Source organism: Aspergillus tubingensis (assembly GCF_013340325.1).
Source record: "Aspergillus tubingensis WU-2223L DNA, scaffold_4, whole genome shotgun sequence".
NCBI lineage: Eukaryota > Fungi > Ascomycota > Eurotiomycetes > Eurotiales > Aspergillaceae > Aspergillus > Aspergillus tubingensis.
The window spans coordinates 798,323-816,415 of NW_023336278.1; the positions used below are offsets into that span (position 1 = coordinate 798,323).

The window sequence follows — 18,093 nt, forward strand, 5'->3', positions numbered from 1 at the left end:
CCATCCTCATCCGAGATTTAAAACGCCACTCCCATGACCAAGTAACTGTAGTCGAACTCATAGATTGCCGAATGGTCAGCAGGTTCGAAACGAACATACAAACTCGCCCGAGCTCGGCCGTGCTGGGGGTATAGCCGCAACAACAACCCGACAACGCGCCATGTCCACAACCCGACAATCAGAGGAGAAAAGCAAAAGCCGACATTGATTTGTAAATTCACGCTTAGAACTCAGTAAAGGACACATAGTGGTGGGCGCGTGGCATTGTTCATAAGGGGCTCGGAAACTCTGCCATTGTCGTCTACACTGCGATCACTACTTTTCAATATGCCTTCTCCGGTACCTGTCGCGACTCGTCCAATTGACAAGCCCACCGTGGGCAGAAACAACTATCAGCCGTTTGGGCTTCGTGAAGAAGTCCTACCCAAGGGTTGGAACAAAGATGGCTCACGTCCTTTGCCATGCGACATCCATGCATCTCACGACGTGGGTATCCAGGTTCGCGATGGCAGCACATTATATTGCGACATCTATCGTCCTACAGACACCACCAAGCCTGTGCCCGCCATCTTAGCATGGAGCCCTTTTGGGAAGAAGTTCAATGGAATTAGCATGCTGAAGTTCCTCCCCTGGGGTCTAGGGATCCCTCAAGGCGTACTCAGCGGCTTGGAGAAATTCGAGGGCCCTGATCCAGCTGATTTCGTGCCTCGCGGCTTCGCAATCATCAACGTGGACGCCCGTGGGTCTGGCGATTCAGATGGCACAGTTGGCATCATGGGCACCCAGGAAGCCGAGGACGGGTACGACGTGATCGAGGCCGTGGCTAAGATGCCCTGGTGCAATGGAAATGTTGGCCTGGCAGGAAACTCACACTTGGCCATCGTTCAGTGGTTCATCGCTGCGTTGCAGCCGCCATCACTAAAGGCTATTGCTCCTTGGGAGGCCTGTGGTGACCTCTATCGAGAGCAATTTGTACGAGGTGGCGTCTTCGATGCTGGCTTGTTTGATTTCATCATCGATCATAACATCCAGGGTCACGGGGGTGTGGAAGACTTTCACGAGATGTATCGCCGATATCCATATGCGAACAGCGCATACTGGAAAGATAAACGACCGGACCTCAGCCAAATCAGCATACCCGCCTATATTACTGCGTCGCACACGAGTTTCGTGCACACGATGGGATCACTGCGCGGATGGCTCCAGACTCAGTCGTCCGATAAATGGCTGCGACTTTGTCCATGGCAGGAGTGGTACGATATCTGGAATTGCAAAGAATCGGCTTCTGAGCTCGCATCCTTTTTCGATCGCTATCTGAATGGCACCGACAATGGATGGGAAAAAACACCCAGGGTACGGACTACCATGTTGCGATTCAATCAAGATCCGCTATACAACATCGCAGAGGAGGACTACCCGATTCCACGCACCCAGTATCGCAAGATGTACTTTCACCCAGAAGGCCGTCTCAGCCACGACGCTCCCAGCACGGCTTCATCGGTGTCATACAACTCAGAGAAATACCAAGACTGTGCGAGCTTCACCCACACTTTCACCAGTCGAACAAGGTTAGCGGGTATTCCCAAAGCAGTAGTGTACATGTCGTGTCCAGACTTTCATGACCTCGACGTATATGTTTTGATCAGGAAGCTTGACGCGCAAGGAAAGGCTCTGCTCAATCTCAACATTCCGTGGTCATCAATAGCGAAATTTGGTGTCAGCCCAGACAGTGTTGACAGCATTTCTCCTCGGGAGAAGAACAATCTCATGTTCCATGTCGGGTCCTTGGGGATCTTGCGGGCTTCACGTCGAGCCATTGATCCGACCAGGTCAATTCATGAGAACTTCCCCTTTCACCCACATGACCGCGACGAGTACATCACTCCTGGAGACATTGTGAAGCTCGAGATCGGCATATGGGCGATGGGAGTGGAGTATGAGGCAGGGGAAAGCGTACGCGTCGAAGTGCATGGAAACAGTCCATTGCTGCGGGGAGAGTTCAAGGAAGACGGGGAATTCCAGGAACTGGCATCACATGGAACACACGTGCTTCATTTAGGGGGTGAATATTCTTCGCATATCGTTCTGCCATTCGTATGACCGGGCATGGTGCGTCAACTACAGCAACTTAGATAATTAGACAGGTAACTTGACTTGCAGATAACCAAGCTACTATCACGCATGTATTGTTATCAAATCTTTCTGAATTTGTTGTTTCCTAACTAATAAACGTGGCCTGGGACGATGCAGTAGAGCCCAATCATAGGCGCCATCAGCACCAATAAGGGTCATAAAGCACCGCCGCTTCCCCACGTATAACACCACCAAGTAATGTGTGAATCAGAGATGCCTTAATCGCGTCCGTTAAGTAACAAGGTTGGTGTGCCGAACGCCTATTTCATCCCACTCTCAACCAGAACCCATCAGCCCTTTAGCCCCGAAAGGAGAGCCAGAAGGGCTCCAGGAAGAGAGATGGGTTCATATAGAACACACTAGGCTTTCATCATCTGGAGTATGATGTTAGTAAAAGGCATATTGGGAGTCAAAAGTCAAAGGTAGCACTCACTTTTACAAAACTTGGAAGGATGAAGAAAGAAGAAATGACGGCGCCGGAAATTTTGCTTTTAATTGGCAGTGTGGAGGGCGCTAGGCCTGTCATAGAAGGCGGCGTACCATATTCTGCCCAGAATCTCCGCCCGGCGGTGCCTGGCAATTTCCCAATTGCCCGATTAGTTCATCGGCCATTTGAAGGCATCGTGCCATTGCATCCCCGCCCTAGGACAATTGGAATATTTGTGACTGTCCTCAATTGCGTCATTTTTGATTCTCGGGCTGGTTTACGCAGCAAGATGTATCTAGCCAGGGCGGTCCGATGCCCCCCTCACCTCCGCGCGACCTACGTGGAGATCTCCAACTACTTCCGCGGCAGGCAACTTGGTCGCCTTTCAGCGTTGCAAGCTCACAGCTCCCCCGTACGATCATTCCATGAATTCAGTGAAAAGCACCGCTCCAATGTGACCTCGTCGGAGTTTCTAGATAAGTTCAAGCAGTCGAGTTCGTCACCCTGCCGACCAATGCACACCCTCCGGCATTTCCAGCTCATACAAGCAAGTTGCAATCGGGAAATGCTAACATCCCGTCTTCAAAGTGGAATTCCCCCAAACGCCCTTGGACATCGACACTCTGTACTCTTATGATCACGAAGGTCAATCTGTACTCCTCCACGGCTACCTGGACAAGCGCGACGACATGGGGAAAGAGCTCTCATTCGCCCGCTTCTACGACCACACAATGGGTCGTACCATACAGCTTCTCTCAAACTCACAAAGCAATACACTGCCTCAGCTGAAGAAGATTAGTCGGGGTAGTCCAGTGGTTGTTCAAGGGACAGTTAAGCGGAGGGTTACAAAGACTGCCGACGAGGAGCGCAACGATTACTTGGAGATCGCGCTGGAATCGATTCAACCCCTAAACGAATTTCCCCGTGAGATCGTGCTCTTCGGAAAGAACATCGTTCACCCCCCTAAGCATCGCCATCTTCAACTGAGAAGCGATAAAGAGCTGCGCGATGCTCTCCGGTTCCGTGCGCAAGCGCGCAATGTCTGCCGGGAGACGCTGGAACAGCTGAAGCCAGCCTTTGTTGAGATAGAGACACCTTTGCTGTTCAAGTCGACTCCGGAGGGTGCTCGTGAATTCATCGTGCCGACCAGGAAGAAGGGAAAGGCCTATGCCCTTCCTCAGAGTCCGCAGCAATACAAGCAGATTCTCATGGCCAGTGGAATCCCGAGATACTTCCAGTTCGCGCGCTGCTTCCGTGACGAAGACCTTCGCGCCGATAGACAACCGGAGTTTACTCAGGTATGGTCCCAATGAAACTACACAAGTAGCCTGCTGACTGAAAACCCTAGCTGGATCTGGAAATGGCATTCGCTGCTGGACAAGATGTCATGGCCGTTGTTGAGGAACTTATCCGGGGTCTGTGGGGGAACATGATGCCTGAACCAGTCCCTTCAGGCCCATTCCGTCGCATGACCTACCAGGAGGCAATGACTCGGTATGGTTCGGACAAGCCGGATACCCGACATGGAATGGAAATTCATCGTGTCGAGCACCTCCTGCCTGCCGACCTTGTGTCGAAGATCACTCCTCTGACCGATCCAATCGTTGAAGCATTCAAGATGGATACCGTCGAGCAGCTACCGTCAGCAACTCGCGAATTCGTTTCACGTTTCTTCGACTCCACAGAGGGCGAGCCATTCAACAAGAACCCTGATGGTGCACCAGGAATCTTCATCTACGACGAAGGACAGCCCCTAAAGGGTTTGGGACCCCTCGGATTCGAAGCAGCCGAAAAGATCCAAGAGATGCTAGATCTCAGTCATGGCGATCTGCTCATTCTTCAAGCTCGCCCTCAGGCCCCCTTTGCAGGCGGCGCAACCCAACTGGGCAGCATCCGTCGCGCCATGGCCGCCGCCTCCATCGCCGAGGATCTCAGAGAAGCGCCCCCGGGCTTCGAGTTCCTCTGGATAGTCGACTTCCCTCTTTTCAGCCCTACGGATGCCTCCGAACCCGGCCAAGGCGGTACAGCCGGCCTCTCCGCCACCCATCACCCCTTCACGGCCCCGAAGACCTCTTCGGACGTCGACCTTCTCAGCAAGGACCCCACTAAAGCCCTCGCAGACCACTACGACCTCGTTGTCAACGGCGTTGAACTCGGCGGCGGTAGTCGCCGTATCCACTGCGCCTTGACCCAGAACTACATCTTCAAGGAAATCCTCAAGATGCCCAAGGAGCGCATCGATGAGTTCCAGCATCTCCTCAATGCCCTATGGGCTGGCTGTCCCCCGCACGCTGGGTTCGCGCTCGGCTTCGATCGACTCATCACTGTCATGTTGGGCAAGGAGTCGGTCAGGGATGTCATTGCATTCCCTAAGATCGGGAAGAAGGGCGAGGATGCGATGGTGAAGGCGCCTGGTAAGATTAGTGAGGAGGTGGCGAGGTTGTATAATATTAAGTTGAAGTGATGTTGTGGTAATGTATCGGGTGTATGTATGTATTTTATAGATAACTCTTGTATGATAGATAGATTAACGGTTCTTCACTCTCTGTATCTATTATGTTCCCTAGAATACAGAGGTCCCGATTGGTGATCCCCACGGGCTGACATACAACAGCAAATGTGTCTCTTAGATAAAAGACAGGGGTGATGTAAAAGAATACGGGAGAAAGCCGAGCACAAACACATGGAGTTCGAAGAAAGTAATTCAAAGTAGTTGCTGTTATACAAAACGCCGACCAAAACGGGAATCTAATACATCCATGAAATATATAGAAATCAATGGTGAGTGATGGGGAGGTCGCTATAGCCTCCCTCTTTTTCTATGTTTTTTTTCTCTCTTTCTCTCTCTCATTCATTTAATTTCGGTCGAAACAGAAAGTCGGTCAGACCGCACGAGTCGCCACTGACTTGGAACGCGAGGCAGCCATAGCAGCACCAGTACCTTCCTCTTCCTCATCGACATACACATACTCATCCTCTAGCTCATCCGGCTGTCCGAAAATCTGACGCCATACACCATCCCAAAGGCCCTTCTTAGTGACGAGACCACCCACCAGTAGAACTGGGAGCTGCCAGATACTGGCCCAGAAGAGGCCTCTCGCCGTGCCGTTGGCGCCCTGGTGCTTCCAGAAATGGTATGCCTCCTTCACCAACCACGCATTGGCGACTGAACTGCTAACCAAGAATCCGTGGCCGACGACGCCAACCCACCAGAGGCCAATGGAGATGGGGAACATGAGGACGGAATAGCGCAGCGCAACGCGGGCGTTCATAGCGGGGTTCTTCCAGCAGAGCATCTTGTAGCCGGCGCGCTTGTACTCCTCGCGGATGGTGTGAGACAAGGCGTTGAAGTGGGGGAATTGCCAGGCAAACAGGATACCGCCCAGGAGCCAACCACCGATGCTGTCTTGGCTGAAGAGCATGTCGCGCCAGGTATCGTGGCCTGTGGTAGCGGTTTGGCCGGCAGCAGCGACCCAGCCCATCAATGGGGGAATACCGCCTACAATGGCGCCGACCCATGTGTTGATGACGTGAATACGCTTGAGCGGGGTGTAGATGAAGCCGTATAGGATGATGTTGCTGGCTGAGAGGGCCGCGACGGTGGGGTTGGTGCCGAAGTAGAGCATGCCTACACCAGCGAGGGCTGTCGCGAGAGCGAAGAGTGCGGCCGCGCGGCGGGAAAGGAGACCACGAACGAGAGGCCGGTTGCGGGTGCGCGACATGAGAGCATCGTACTTCGGCTCCAGAAACATGTTGATGGTGTTGGCGCTGCAGCTGGAGAGGAAGGTGCCCGCCGTCAGGTAGAGGAAGGTTAGGGTTGAGGTGGAGAGGGTCGGTAACGGGGTCATAGACGGGTCAAGCGTGAGGAGAGACGAGATCGGATACAGGCCATAGGCGGAGGTTGTGCTCAGCACGATGAGGACGGAGAGACGAGGCTTGCAGAGGGCGAGGAAAGCCGCCATCTTACGGCGGAGGGAAGAGGTGGGCTGAGCGGAAGAGAAGGCGGATAGCTGTGCGGAGGCATCGGGGGGGATGACATGTTCAGGATCGGCGGCTTGGGCATTCGCTTCTTCCTTTAAACGCTTCCTCCGGCGATGAGGGAGCTCTGGTTGTGTGGATTCGGGAGCAGACGTAGAGGCATTGACGCGGTGGTCTGATGGGAGAGTAGAGGATGTCGCGCTAGAGACATTGCCGCCGGAAAGCGAAGAGACAATGTCACCCTTGCTCGGAGTGCTGTCTTCTGCGCGATTGGCCGAGAAATAAGTCTTATTTAATGCCGACTGGGCAGATTGGCCATCTGCAATGCCCGAGTGGGATCGAAAGGACGAGGTGAAGGTGCGGAGAGCGGCGGGGAAGGTTCGAGGGGTCCGATTTCGATGTAGAAGACATTGAGAGCATATCCTGCTAGGATCGCCTGGCGACCCTATCCTCCGCAACGAGGAGCGAAGGAGACTCATGGCGGAGTCCTGCTGTGGTACTGGTCGACCAAGAATCCGTATCCAAGCAGCGGAAGTTGAAGCTCAAGCCGCAAGACGAAGAAAAGCCGCGGTGGACGGGAGCGACCAAACCCGCAATTCCGGAGATGTGTTGGTTCTTTGTTGGTCTTTTTTGGTTGTCCTTGCGTCGTCCGCTTCTTTTCTACTCAACCACCTCCCCGCTGACTTCGCCGGACGTCCTGCTTCAATCCCACGGTCCCTATCTCCAGTCAACATGGACGCGATCCAGAAAACCATCGTCGACCCCCTCCAACCTCTCCTCCGCCCCGTCGTTTCGGCCCTCCCCGAACCGGTTCACGATGCGATCGTTTCGCTGATCGGCTCCTCCTGCCACAACAGCCTCGTGGTTGATCTTGACGTGAGCAAGGATCCGGCCTGCACCTCCCTTGCAATCTCGAAGGCTCTCGGTATTGCCATCGTCGGAGCTAGCGGCATCGTCAAGGTGCCCCAGATCCTCAAGCTCATCAGCTCCCGCTCCTCTGCTGGTGTTTCCTTCGTTTCGTACGCCCTCGAGACCGCCAGTCTTTTGATTACGCTTTCGTACAGCGTGCGCAACCAGTTTCCCTTCAGCACCTTTGGCGAGACGGCTTTGATTGCGGTACAAGATGTGGTAGTGGGTGTGCTGGTGTTGACATTTGCGGGTCGGTCTGCTGCGGCGGCGGCGTTCATTGCCGTCGTGGCGGCCAGCGTGTATGCACTGCTCTTCGACCAGACCCTGGTGGATGCGCAGACAATGTCTATGTTGCAGGCTGGAGCTGGAGCTTTGGGTGTGGCAAGCAAGGCGCCTCAAATCTATACCATCTGGCGTGAAGGTGGCACTGGCCAGCTGAGTGCTTTTGCGGTAGGTGCACCTCGTTACTTGTCGGTAATCGTTTACTAACGCATGGTTAGGTCTTCAACTACCTCGCTGGTTCCCTCTCTCGCATCTTCACCACACTCCAGGAGGTCGACGACAAGCTGATTCTGTACGGCTTCATTGCCGGGTTCACTCTCAACCTCATCCTGGCCGGCCAGATGCTGTACTACTGGAACAGCCCGGCCAAGTCCCAGAAGAAGAAGCCCGTTGCAGCACCTACTCCCGTGAAGGCGCCAGTCACCGCCACCAGCTCGGGTGTGTCACCCAAGCCTTCAGGCAAGACGCCCACTACTCGGCGCCGGGGCTAGTCACCTTTTTGGTTACTTTGCACCAATTCTCTTATAGAAATCTTTAATCATTTTTCCCTGCTACAAGCATTGCAACGTATTAGACATCACCGCTGTCCCGGAACAGCCCCCGTAGTCATAAACCTCAGAATCTCATCCAACGGTACCACCGGCGCAACCACCTTAGCCCCCGCACCAGCAGCATTAGCCCCAGACCCAGTATTCGCAGCAGCAATATCAAACTCCAACCCAGTTCCAGCCCCAGACCTCCTCCTCACCCCGACAACCTCCATCTCATCTGCCTCGCCCTCACCCTCTTCACTATCACTCTCATCCTCATCATCATCCTCCAATACCCTACTCAACCCCGTAACCACCTTCTCAATCCCCATCTCCCGCTCCTCCAACGTATAGTTCCCACCCCAATTCCTCTTCCTAGCCTCCTCATTCGCCGCGACAGGCGCCCAGTCCCACAATTCAGCAATCGCATCATCACTCAGCAACCCCTGTCCACTGTTCGTCTGGTATTGTCCCAACGCTCCAGCCCCAGTATCGGAAGCAGTAGTCGGCGCCCCGGCGCGACGACCACGCGCTACCCAGTCCTCAACGCGGGGGTCTAGTTTCGTGCGCAGAACTTGCTCCAGAGCGACATTGTTGGTGGGGACGCGCGACGGGTAGGATGCGTCGGGGTATGCGACGATGTTGGATAGGAGGTCGCGATTATCGGAGAGGTGGTCGGAGATGGTGAGGAGGTTGTTGGAAATGATGGTTGCTTGGGATTGGAGGGATGTCCTGAAAATGTCATTGTATGAGTGGATTTGATCTAGCCGGGTTGTATAGAGGCAGCATTGGGAGGGGTGTATACCATGAGGGGAGGGGATCGCTTTGATTGAGACTGGTTATGAGAGAGGCGAGCGAGTGGGTGAGTTGGATGAGTCGTTGGCGGGATTGTTCGAGGGTTTTGATCTGGTCTGGGTTGAGAGAGGTCATTTTGTTCGTGTGAGGAAGGAAGGGGCAGCTTGGAGAGGTGTGGTGGTGATATTGAGGGTTGATTTGATTGGAGATGGAGATCGGCGACAAACAATGAAGCAGGTGGGCATTGAGCTACCTGATTGGAATGGCGGAGATGTCCGCGGAGAGGGTTGGTGCCTGAGGTGTCGAGCAATTAGGTGTGTTTACTCGATCTATGTTTCTACATTGGAACCTTGGATGTTCAGGTTCCTCGCCAGAGAGGATCCCCCAGCAGCTTGGACTACCACCTGTTTAATTTCTTTTCAATATTCAATTTGGTGATCAAGATGGGTTCTGATTAGGCGTTTCAGTATCTTCGATCTACGTTGATGATGTCCCGCTTAACAGGATAGGTATATACATTAGGTGGAATCATCTCCAGCCTCGTTACTTGCCAACTCTCTCGGACCTATCTTCCCTTCCTGGTATTATATTTTAGCTACATTTGACATGAAAGGCATACGAAATTTCAGTGCCATAAACTGCTCCTTCACTAGGCAATCTCCGTTCACCGGTTATATATATATTTGACGCTATCATGTTCCTCTCTTCAACTGCCCAATTTGACTAATCCTCCACCTTCTACAGAACTCGAATCATCTCCAATGAGTCATTCCTCTAGAACAGTACGCCTCCAATGGAGCACCGAATTCAACAATTCTGACCGCCAGTCAAAGGCATTCCCTGAGGCTCAAAGCCTTGAAGTCCAGAATCCACACTGTTGTCCGGGAAAATCCCAATAGAAGCAAACCCGAAAGTCGCATGGTTGGCCTGGTCATACATCTGGACGGACAGCACGTTGCCCTCATTCCACTTTGTACCTGCAAAACACTCAACCTGGCTTTCGATTTGGCCAAAGGCATCGGCTCCATTGAAAGTGATATCGCCCGGGTCGGCGCTAGAGGCATCAGAATCAAACCGACCCTCCATCAAATGCTCGTTAAGCCGCTCATGCTTGTAGAACTCGTCACGTTTCTCCTGGGTCGCATGGTGGGTGGGATGGCCTGCGTACGAGATGGTAAAGTGCACACCACCTTCGCCGGTATCACGAGAGGTGAGCTCCATTGGGCCATATTTGTGGTGGTTAAAACGGAACATTGGCGCAAAGGGATGAACACTGGAGTCACGGCGGGCCAACTTATGAGAGTCGGGTGCGTACCCGACGAAGTCCACTTCGTCTGTTGACAGGCTGCGCAAAGCGTTATGAACGAAGTGGTTGTGGGCCTTTTGTGAAGTCATGTTTCTCGCGGGCAGGCTGTCCAGGTCTCGCGAAAAGGTTTGCAGGTCAATCTGTTCGAGACCGGACTGCAGCCAGGCATTTGCGGCGACCCCCAAGTACCCTTTCGACTCAGCGAACTTCTTGGCTGCGGACACCTCACCACCCACACCAATGATGGTGCTGAGGAGTCCAGTGATGCAGTAGAAGATATTGTCGGCTTGGCCCTCGTTTTGAACGCAGGTATTGATGGTGCTTGCCAGGCCAGCACCGGTGAGAACGAGGTTGAAGGCATGCCATGCTAGACCGATGGCCCAAGGAGCCACTACTAGAGCAACGTCGTCCGTCGTTCTCACTTCGGCGCCGGTGGTCATTGCTAGTTCCTGGATGTGTTCCGCGGTGCCATTATGGTTCAGATAGAGACCCTTCCAGTTTTCCCGTGGGCCTGGGTCCAGGGCACTCCAGTTGAAGCTCTCTGGGGTCCACTTATCCACAACAGCAACTGCGCAAGTTGCAAGGCCAAGGACAACTAGGGGAGACAGAGGGGTCCCAAAAAGACTAATTCGAACCATTTTGTCAAGGTTTGTCGAGACTGCGATACACGAAGAGAAGTATGATTATTTTGTTGCTTGTTGTTCTGATGCTGGCGAAAATTCCCTCGAGGAGGAGGCCCAATTTATGTCTTGAGCCTGAAATCCACTGCAACTCAATCTATCCCTCATAGCGCAGATTCCCATGTATCCATGCTCAGATGAACGCAGAAATGAGTCCTGCTCCTGCAGCTTCGCAGCCCTCAAGATGACCAACACGGGCTATGCACAGATCACCAGAATTCTGATGTAACGCTTTGGGAAATGGTGCTTCCTTCGACAAGGAGAACTTTGGCCAGGAAGACACGCCCTGCGGCGAGTGTTTAGCAGCCAACGGTATCTTGACGGCCTGCAATGATCTATCCCGGACTCTTTGGTATCAAACTTGGCAGTTCGACAAGAGCACGGCAATCTGTCCTATCACAAACAATGCAGCTGTTCAGGTTAATCTTGGCCTAATCACCACTCCACATGAACGACGGCTTCCAACCTGATATAATCCTTGCAATGTAAGCTTCGATCCTAGAACATGGCCATACAGATGACAATCAGAATGTTGGGATGGGGCCATTGAGGCTAGAAGGAATATCGAAAGTCATCAATGTTCATCACAACGAATGATGATGACCGTCTTATTAGCGAACCCTAAATACTTACAGATAGATGGGTTGGATCATCCGTATTCGAATCGACGGCCAAAGCTCGCCTGAGGAGTCCAAGGAACAAGTGTAGGAGTGGTACATGAGTTGTCGATTGGTCAATTTGATATGCTGAAGTATCTTGATCAATCTCGACGAACCAGTGGATCCTTGTCAGCAGGACCTCCACAGAAGGATTGCATTAGAAATGCAGGGTCTTGGAAGTCGGAAGAGGGCATCCGCAATCCTGATGTCGGTATACCTTCCTTTACTGGCAATCATATTTTGGCATAACACCTCGTGAGCTACACTCGGAGAGTGATGGTTTCCAGTCTGGTCCATTTTGTGCTGCGGTCGCAAGCGTACATGCACGGAAACATGGACCTCAAAGTGACAGCCTACAGATCAGATACAACACCGATGCCACACCAGTGTCCAATATCTCTCTTGATGTCACAAATCACAAACAGATTTTGCCTTGCGTCGTTCCTTTCTCTCACCACGTGTTGGTGGAGCTATACTTCTGAAGGTATGCGTTAATTGACTGTTCCAATGCACGCTCCTCAGGTCCACTGTGCCCACATGATGAATCCTCAGGTGGGCCACAGGGCGTCAGCAATGAGATGGCCTGGTGCGGTTGTCGAAGTCTCACAGTTTCACATGAGTTATTTTTCGGTTCTTATTACATCTCCTTAACCGAGCAGCTAAGCCCTACCAACACAGTAAGACGGTTCGCATGGACGGCCGAGCCACTAAAACAAGAAATGTGTGAGTAGTGGACTTCACAGGATTTGGGGGTGTTTGATGGACTTCATTAGTGCTGAATCATACGATGAGGAGGCTTCGAAATCGGAACTTCCTTGTCCAGCTAAGCCGAGCAGCCATATTCTCTGACAAATTCCACCGCAGTATCATCAGGCTAGAATGTGACAGGAACGCGTTGATTGAACTAACCTTCATAGTAAAGATCAACAAACGTAACTGGCAGAAATGGGCAATATTCACCATCCAAGGCCCTCCTTGGAACAGCCTTATGAGGGGTCTGAGTCAGATATGGAGAAGATGTCATCATAGTACTTCAGTAAGCGCCCAGGGATCAGCTATGCGGACCGTGATAGGCGGATACCCATTACGCCAGGGTCTTAGTACTATTATCCCCGGTCTTGGTAGCGGAGCCTTGTGTCTCAAAACCCAGTGACACCGTTCACATCCTATCTTTCCATGTTCTGGCCATAACGCAAGACACCATGGTTGTTGATCCGGAGAAGACCGCGGCTGGAGATGCCTCCGAGGCCACACCGTTGCTGCAGAAGACGGCACCTATCGTGTCTCCGCAGGCATGTTACCAACATCAACTACTGCTCAGATGTTTCTTGGACTTGAAGAGGAAAATTTCGAAAATGACAGGACTATATAAGAAGGAGTATGACTACGACATCAAATCCGAAGTAGACCCGATAGCTCGACAAGCCACGTTGGAGGAGCGCCGATGGTCAATCTATATATCACGGGCTGTTCATCGATTTTCCGTTTGGTGGGCTCAATTACCCGCAGATTTGGAGATGGAATCAAGTAAGATATCGGAGAAGCCGTGTGCACATCACAGCGGGTGGGCATGGACAGGGGACGAGTTACCTCCGTTAGGTAGGCATTTGCAAACTTATCACCGGGGAATAATGACCGACTGACTGGCTGGGACGGAATAGATGTGTTAATGGTATTTCATGCATTGATACTACATCATAGATCCTTCGGAGAGGATTGCTTTCGACATAAGAAGATGGCAATATGGAACGAAGGGTTTCCCCTCCAGCTAGTCTCGCAATGTATCAATCCGGATAGTCTCACATATTCATGTCCCGAGCCCTGCAAGCTGCGCTTTGAAGGCATGACAAAGCTCGCTTGGGACAATCTTGATGACCCCGAGGGTGTGCCTATCGAATGCCCGCGATGTCAAAACCGAACCGTCGTGCCGTGGTCGACGCGGCGCAGAAAAGGCCTCGCAGAAGAGTTGTTGCAAGTCTGCCAATCGTGCAAATATGTTCTCGGAAACCACGTTCTTGTTGTCCGGAAGCTCCGTCAAGATTTATGTCTACTGCTGCGCAGAGATCTTCCATTGCCAGGGACCTGCTGGAGCGTGGAGGAACAACACGGCACTTTGAGTCCTAAGAAGGCATCAAATGAGTTCGTCAAACGATACCTCATGAGCATGCTTCTCGAAGAGACGCGACCGACGAATCTTTTCCCAGATATAACCAAAATACTCGAATCGCTGGGCCGGAGTGTCGTGAACCAAGCTCTACCCATGATTCATGATATCTTTGAGCACTATCAATATGTGGAGAATTCTTCCTGTAATCTGCATGCTGCAATCACCAGGGTGTTGAAGTCGGCATCAGCAGCGCATGATATAAATCTGTCCGAGACTGATATCGACCCACAACGAATGGAGACACAATATATCAGCTTCCTGCGAGGTCAAGGCAAGGGATTCTTATTGTGGGGTCCTGATCTTTCTGAGATAGATTTGACCGATCCTACTATGTGGGTCTGGAGCACGCATTTGCTGACGCCGCGTTCATACTCGGAATTCTTCCGGGGCGTGGGTAATGGTCTGCCCGTAGATTGGCAGCCGCCTCATTCTCCGAAATGCAATTTGTGCCTTACGATGCGTCCTCCTTCATTTGCCCGTCGGTTCTTCCAGGGACTTGTTTCCTTATCAGCGTGGAAGGAGTTCATGGAGGCTGCCGCGTAGGATGCTTTTTGCGATCTCGCTTCTGCAAAGCAGTGGAAAGATGGTTAACTTGATCCCTGTTAGCGAGGCAAGAGATACCAGGATATGCTAGCATAAACGGTATGAGGTCAACGTCAGTTCATCTTGTAATGGAATACTGAAGATGATAGCCCAACAAGTTGGTTGGTACGCCCAAAACACATATCCGAATTATTCCCAGTATTTTATCAGTAGACTAATCGTCCCTATAGCTGTAGTCATAATCTAGTTTTATGATGTGATATACGTGAATGTCCCAGGCAAGGCCACATGGTTTCCTTGTTCTTCAATCTCATTACCCCGACTTCAACCCCGCAGATGCCGTCCCAATCGAGACAGACCCCCGAATCCTCCAATAATCGCTTCTCGTCTGATATTGCCCACAAGGCCTGTGCCGATGCAGTACCCCACACTTTACCCTTGCAACAAACCCCAGGTCTCATGGTTTGACGTCAGGGACTGTGGGGTATCGTCCTCCACCCCGGCTCCTCATTCAAACTCCACTGCCGCAACATATTTTCCGCAGAGCGTGATGCTGCTATTGGGAACAGACAATGCGCATGGACATTAAATATAGCCAGAGTGTATCATTTGAAAGCTTGGGAGAAGCAGTTTACCCGAAGAACTGCCGTCCCTCAGTTCCGGCAGGAATGGCGACAGGAGTATTTAAAGCGCAGGAGGCATACGAGCATGATGCAGTACGGTCACTGTGTCAGGCATCGAGAGCTTTCTTTGATGAAAATGACTGATCTTCTCACCTTAATGGTGCTTTTTGGTGTAGCTGGCAGCAGCCAGCTCGCTTTCGCATCGCCTGTCACGCAGAAAGCCGGAGCGACAAGAGCAACTTCATACTCCTACAGCTCCTTTACCTATACGCAGGTCACTTCAACTCGCTATGCTACTTCACTGAGTTCCCCGCTGTCTTTTGCTACACCATTCGCCCCAGCATTTAGTGAAGCGTCAACTCTGCTTCCTGACAACGTGACCTATACCACATACTCTTTGCAGTCGAGTCAAAATCCCTCGGCAGACGGACAGTATGGCCAGAGTGCGTATGCTGCATTGTGGGCCAACCTGTCGTATACGTCGGCGCCCCCAATCACAACTACCGTCTCCCCTACTCCGGTTCCCTCCAGCGAACTGGTGTACCCTCCTACTCTGTACAACAGGATTGACTATGCGGATCTGAAGCTCCCATCCGACTTCATCTGGGGCGTCGCAGCCAGCGCATGGCAGATCGAAGGAGGCCTGAAGCTCGAAGGCCGCGGCCCATCTATTCTAGACACCATCGGTGCTATTCAGAGTGATGACAACTCGTCCGATGCCAACATTGCCGACCTAGGCTACTACATGTACAAACAGGACATTGCCCGACTAGCTGCTATCGGCATCCCTTATCTCTCGTTCAGCATCTCTTGGTCACGAATCGTCCCCTTCGGCGTCGCCGGCTCTCCCATCAACACCGAAGGGCTCCAACACTACGACGACGTGATCAACACCTGCCTCGAATACGGCATCACCCCCATTGTAACCCTAAACCACTTCGACTTCCCGACAGCCCAAGCTACCGACTACTCCACCCTTACAGACAATTTCCTCTACTACGCGAAACAAGTCATGACCCGATACGCCGACCGGGTCCCATACTGGGTGACGTTCAACGAGCCGAACATCGGCATTGGCAATGCCTTCAGCTCTTACAACGACCTCACCCACGTCCTAACCGCCCACGCAGCCGTCTACCACTGGTACAAGGAAGAGCTGCAAGGTACCGGCCAAATCACCATAAAATTCGCCAACAACCTCGGCGTTCCCCAAGACCCGTCCAACAGCAGCCACGTCGACGCCGCCCTCCGATACCAAGACTTCATCCTGGGTATCATGGCCAACCCATTATTCCTCGGCGAACAGTACCCATCCTCTGTCCTCAACACGCCTAACCTGAACCTCACACCACTGACCGACTCCCAAATCTCCACCATAAACAACACCATCGACTTCTGGGCCTTCGACCCCTACGTCGCGCAATTCGCCCTCCCGCCTCCAGAAGGGATCTCCGCCTGCGCAGCCAACTCCTCCAACTCCGCCTGGCCCGAATGCGCCAGCCTAACCATGATCCAATCCGACGGATGGCTCATGGGCGATATGTCAAACGATTACTCCTCCATAGCACCACAATACGTCCGCCAACAACTAGGCTACGTCTGGAACACATTTAAGCCGTCGGGAATAGTAATCTCAGAATTCGGCTTCAACCCATTCGACGACTCATTAAAAGAGGGCAACGCGCAGCGGTATGATCTCGAGCGCACGCTATATTACCAGGACTTCTTAGGGGAGATGCTGAAAGCGATCCACGAAGATGGAGTGAATGTGATTGGGGCATTAGCGTGGAGTTACCTGGACAATAATGAATTTGGGAGTTATGCGAACCAGTATGGGATGCAGAGTGTGAATCGTACAGATGGGACGTGGGAGAGGAGGTACAAGAGGAGTATTTTTGATTATGTGGATTTTTTTCATGAGCATGTTAGCAGGTAGATGTTGACTAACATACATGAGTTGATTGAATGTTAGGGAGGTGTATAACGCAGTGTCAAGTACTAGAGACAGGGTTACCTCAATCATCTTAAAATACATACTGTAGCCGTCATGTTCACCACTTTGCTACATTGATGATACTGCCATGCACATGTCCCCTCAACCTTCTTAGTACAATGGAATAAACCTAGTAGTAGCACACCTTCCTACACAACATATCCAACTCAACCTATACAATACTTAGTATCTCACTCTACATGATTCCCCCGACTAAGAATACCCCACAAGTATTACTACTACCACCACCAACGCCTAATACACCCCTCTACTCCATATATCCATATCATCTAAATATATCCCACTACCACCCCCAAAGATATCCAACAACTACAGAGTAAAAACAGCTGCCTAACCACACCCTCACCATCACAGCCTAAGGCGCCCCCTGTCCCCCTCCCATCCAATAACAACACTAACACAATCCCGAAACCCATCACATCTTGGCATACAGCTCCCTCCGCTTGGCACGTCACAGCATCATCCAATAATCCTTCACGGATCAGAGTATCTTCATCCCGTGTGGTTATTTTTGGTATATCTGGATGAAGCTTCCTCCTTCTTCAGTCTTCTTTTGGAAGGGGGAAATATTGAGTTGAGCTGTGGATGGATGGGCCTTGCAGGATGCCGAGGGCGGTTATCTTTCCAAGACTTTTTCCAAGTCTGTCTTTATTTAGGTTGGTAGGGATGGGTGTGTGGAACGGGATGGAGATGGAGGGGAGGGGGTATAAAGTATGGTGGCAGGTCTTCAGGTTTATGATTCCTTCTTTTCCCTTCTACTTCTCAGAGATATAGACGGTTCTGCTCCCTTGGGTGGTGTGTACTCTTCAATTCATTTGTTCGAACTACAATTCGTTCATTTTTTCCTTCTTTATGAAATCAATGTTTCTTGTTTGATTGTTTCACAACTTGAATTCGCTTCTCTCATTATTCATATTCATACTCGATAGAGATTATGTGCACCAGCAATGCGGGGGTATATGCCTCATTATGCACATCAAAACAGAACAACAATGACATGACAGGAACAACAACAAAGACATGGTTCATATCCACCGTTTCACCAAC

The 18,093-nt window shown here is 51.7% G+C and overlaps 8 protein-coding genes across 8 annotated transcripts; 5 read left to right on the plus strand and 3 right to left on the minus strand.

The window, feature by feature from the left end:
* Positions 1-327: 327 nt before the first annotated feature.
* AtWU_02822 (CocE/NonD family hydrolase) lies at positions 328-2,100 on the plus strand (the record flags this gene model as incomplete). Its single annotated transcript, XM_035497935.1, has 1 exon — positions 328-2,100. The coding sequence occupies one exon, from the start codon at positions 328-330 to the stop codon at positions 2,098-2,100; it is 1,773 nt and encodes a 590-aa protein (XP_035353828.1).
* Positions 2,101-2,849: 749 nt separating this feature from the next.
* AtWU_02823 (aspartate--tRNA ligase MSD1) lies at positions 2,850-5,024 on the plus strand (the record flags this gene model as incomplete). The annotated part of the gene is made up of 3 exons (XM_035497936.1): positions 2,850-3,054; positions 3,149-3,858; positions 3,909-5,024. 3 exons carry the CDS (start codon positions 2,850-2,852, stop codon positions 5,022-5,024), a joined length of 2,031 nt encoding a protein of 676 aa, XP_035353829.1.
* Positions 5,025-5,442: 418 nt separating this feature from the next.
* On the minus strand, positions 5,443-7,017 carry cox10 (protoheme IX farnesyltransferase; the record flags this gene model as incomplete). The annotated part of the gene is made up of 1 exon (XM_035497937.1): positions 5,443-7,017. One exon carries the CDS (start codon positions 7,015-7,017, stop codon positions 5,443-5,445), a length of 1,575 nt encoding a protein of 524 aa, XP_035353830.1.
* Positions 7,018-7,270: 253 nt separating this feature from the next.
* AtWU_02825 (putative monosaccharide-P-dolichol utilization protein) lies at positions 7,271-8,220 on the plus strand (the record flags this gene model as incomplete). Its single annotated transcript, XM_035497938.1, has 2 exons — positions 7,271-7,897; positions 7,948-8,220. 2 exons carry the CDS (start codon positions 7,271-7,273, stop codon positions 8,218-8,220), a joined length of 900 nt encoding a protein of 299 aa, XP_035353831.1.
* An 86-nt stretch (positions 8,221-8,306) lies between these two features.
* Positions 8,307-9,189, minus strand: med8 (RNA polymerase II mediator complex subunit MED8; the record flags this gene model as incomplete). Its single annotated transcript, XM_035497939.1, has 2 exons — positions 8,307-8,991; positions 9,065-9,189. 2 exons carry the CDS (start codon positions 9,187-9,189, stop codon positions 8,307-8,309), a joined length of 810 nt encoding a protein of 269 aa, XP_035353832.1.
* A 672-nt stretch (positions 9,190-9,861) lies between these two features.
* AtWU_02827 (Spt5 C-terminal nonapeptide repeat binding Spt4 family protein) lies at positions 9,862-10,998 on the minus strand (the record flags this gene model as incomplete). The annotated part of the gene is made up of 1 exon (XM_035497940.1): positions 9,862-10,998. The coding sequence occupies one exon, from the start codon at positions 10,996-10,998 to the stop codon at positions 9,862-9,864; it is 1,137 nt and encodes a 378-aa protein (XP_035353833.1).
* A 1,903-nt stretch (positions 10,999-12,901) lies between these two features.
* AtWU_02828 (uncharacterized protein) lies at positions 12,902-14,409 on the plus strand (the record flags this gene model as incomplete). Its single annotated transcript, XM_035497941.1, has 2 exons — positions 12,902-13,298; positions 13,361-14,409. The coding sequence occupies 2 exons, from the start codon at positions 12,902-12,904 to the stop codon at positions 14,407-14,409; spliced, it is 1,446 nt and encodes a 481-aa protein (XP_035353834.1).
* Positions 14,410-15,168: 759 nt separating this feature from the next.
* AtWU_02829 (beta-glucosidase) lies at positions 15,169-16,968 on the plus strand (the record flags this gene model as incomplete). Its single annotated transcript, XM_035497942.1, has 1 exon — positions 15,169-16,968. The coding sequence occupies one exon, from the start codon at positions 15,169-15,171 to the stop codon at positions 16,966-16,968; it is 1,800 nt and encodes a 599-aa protein (XP_035353835.1).
* Positions 16,969-18,093: the final 1,125 nt, after the last annotated feature.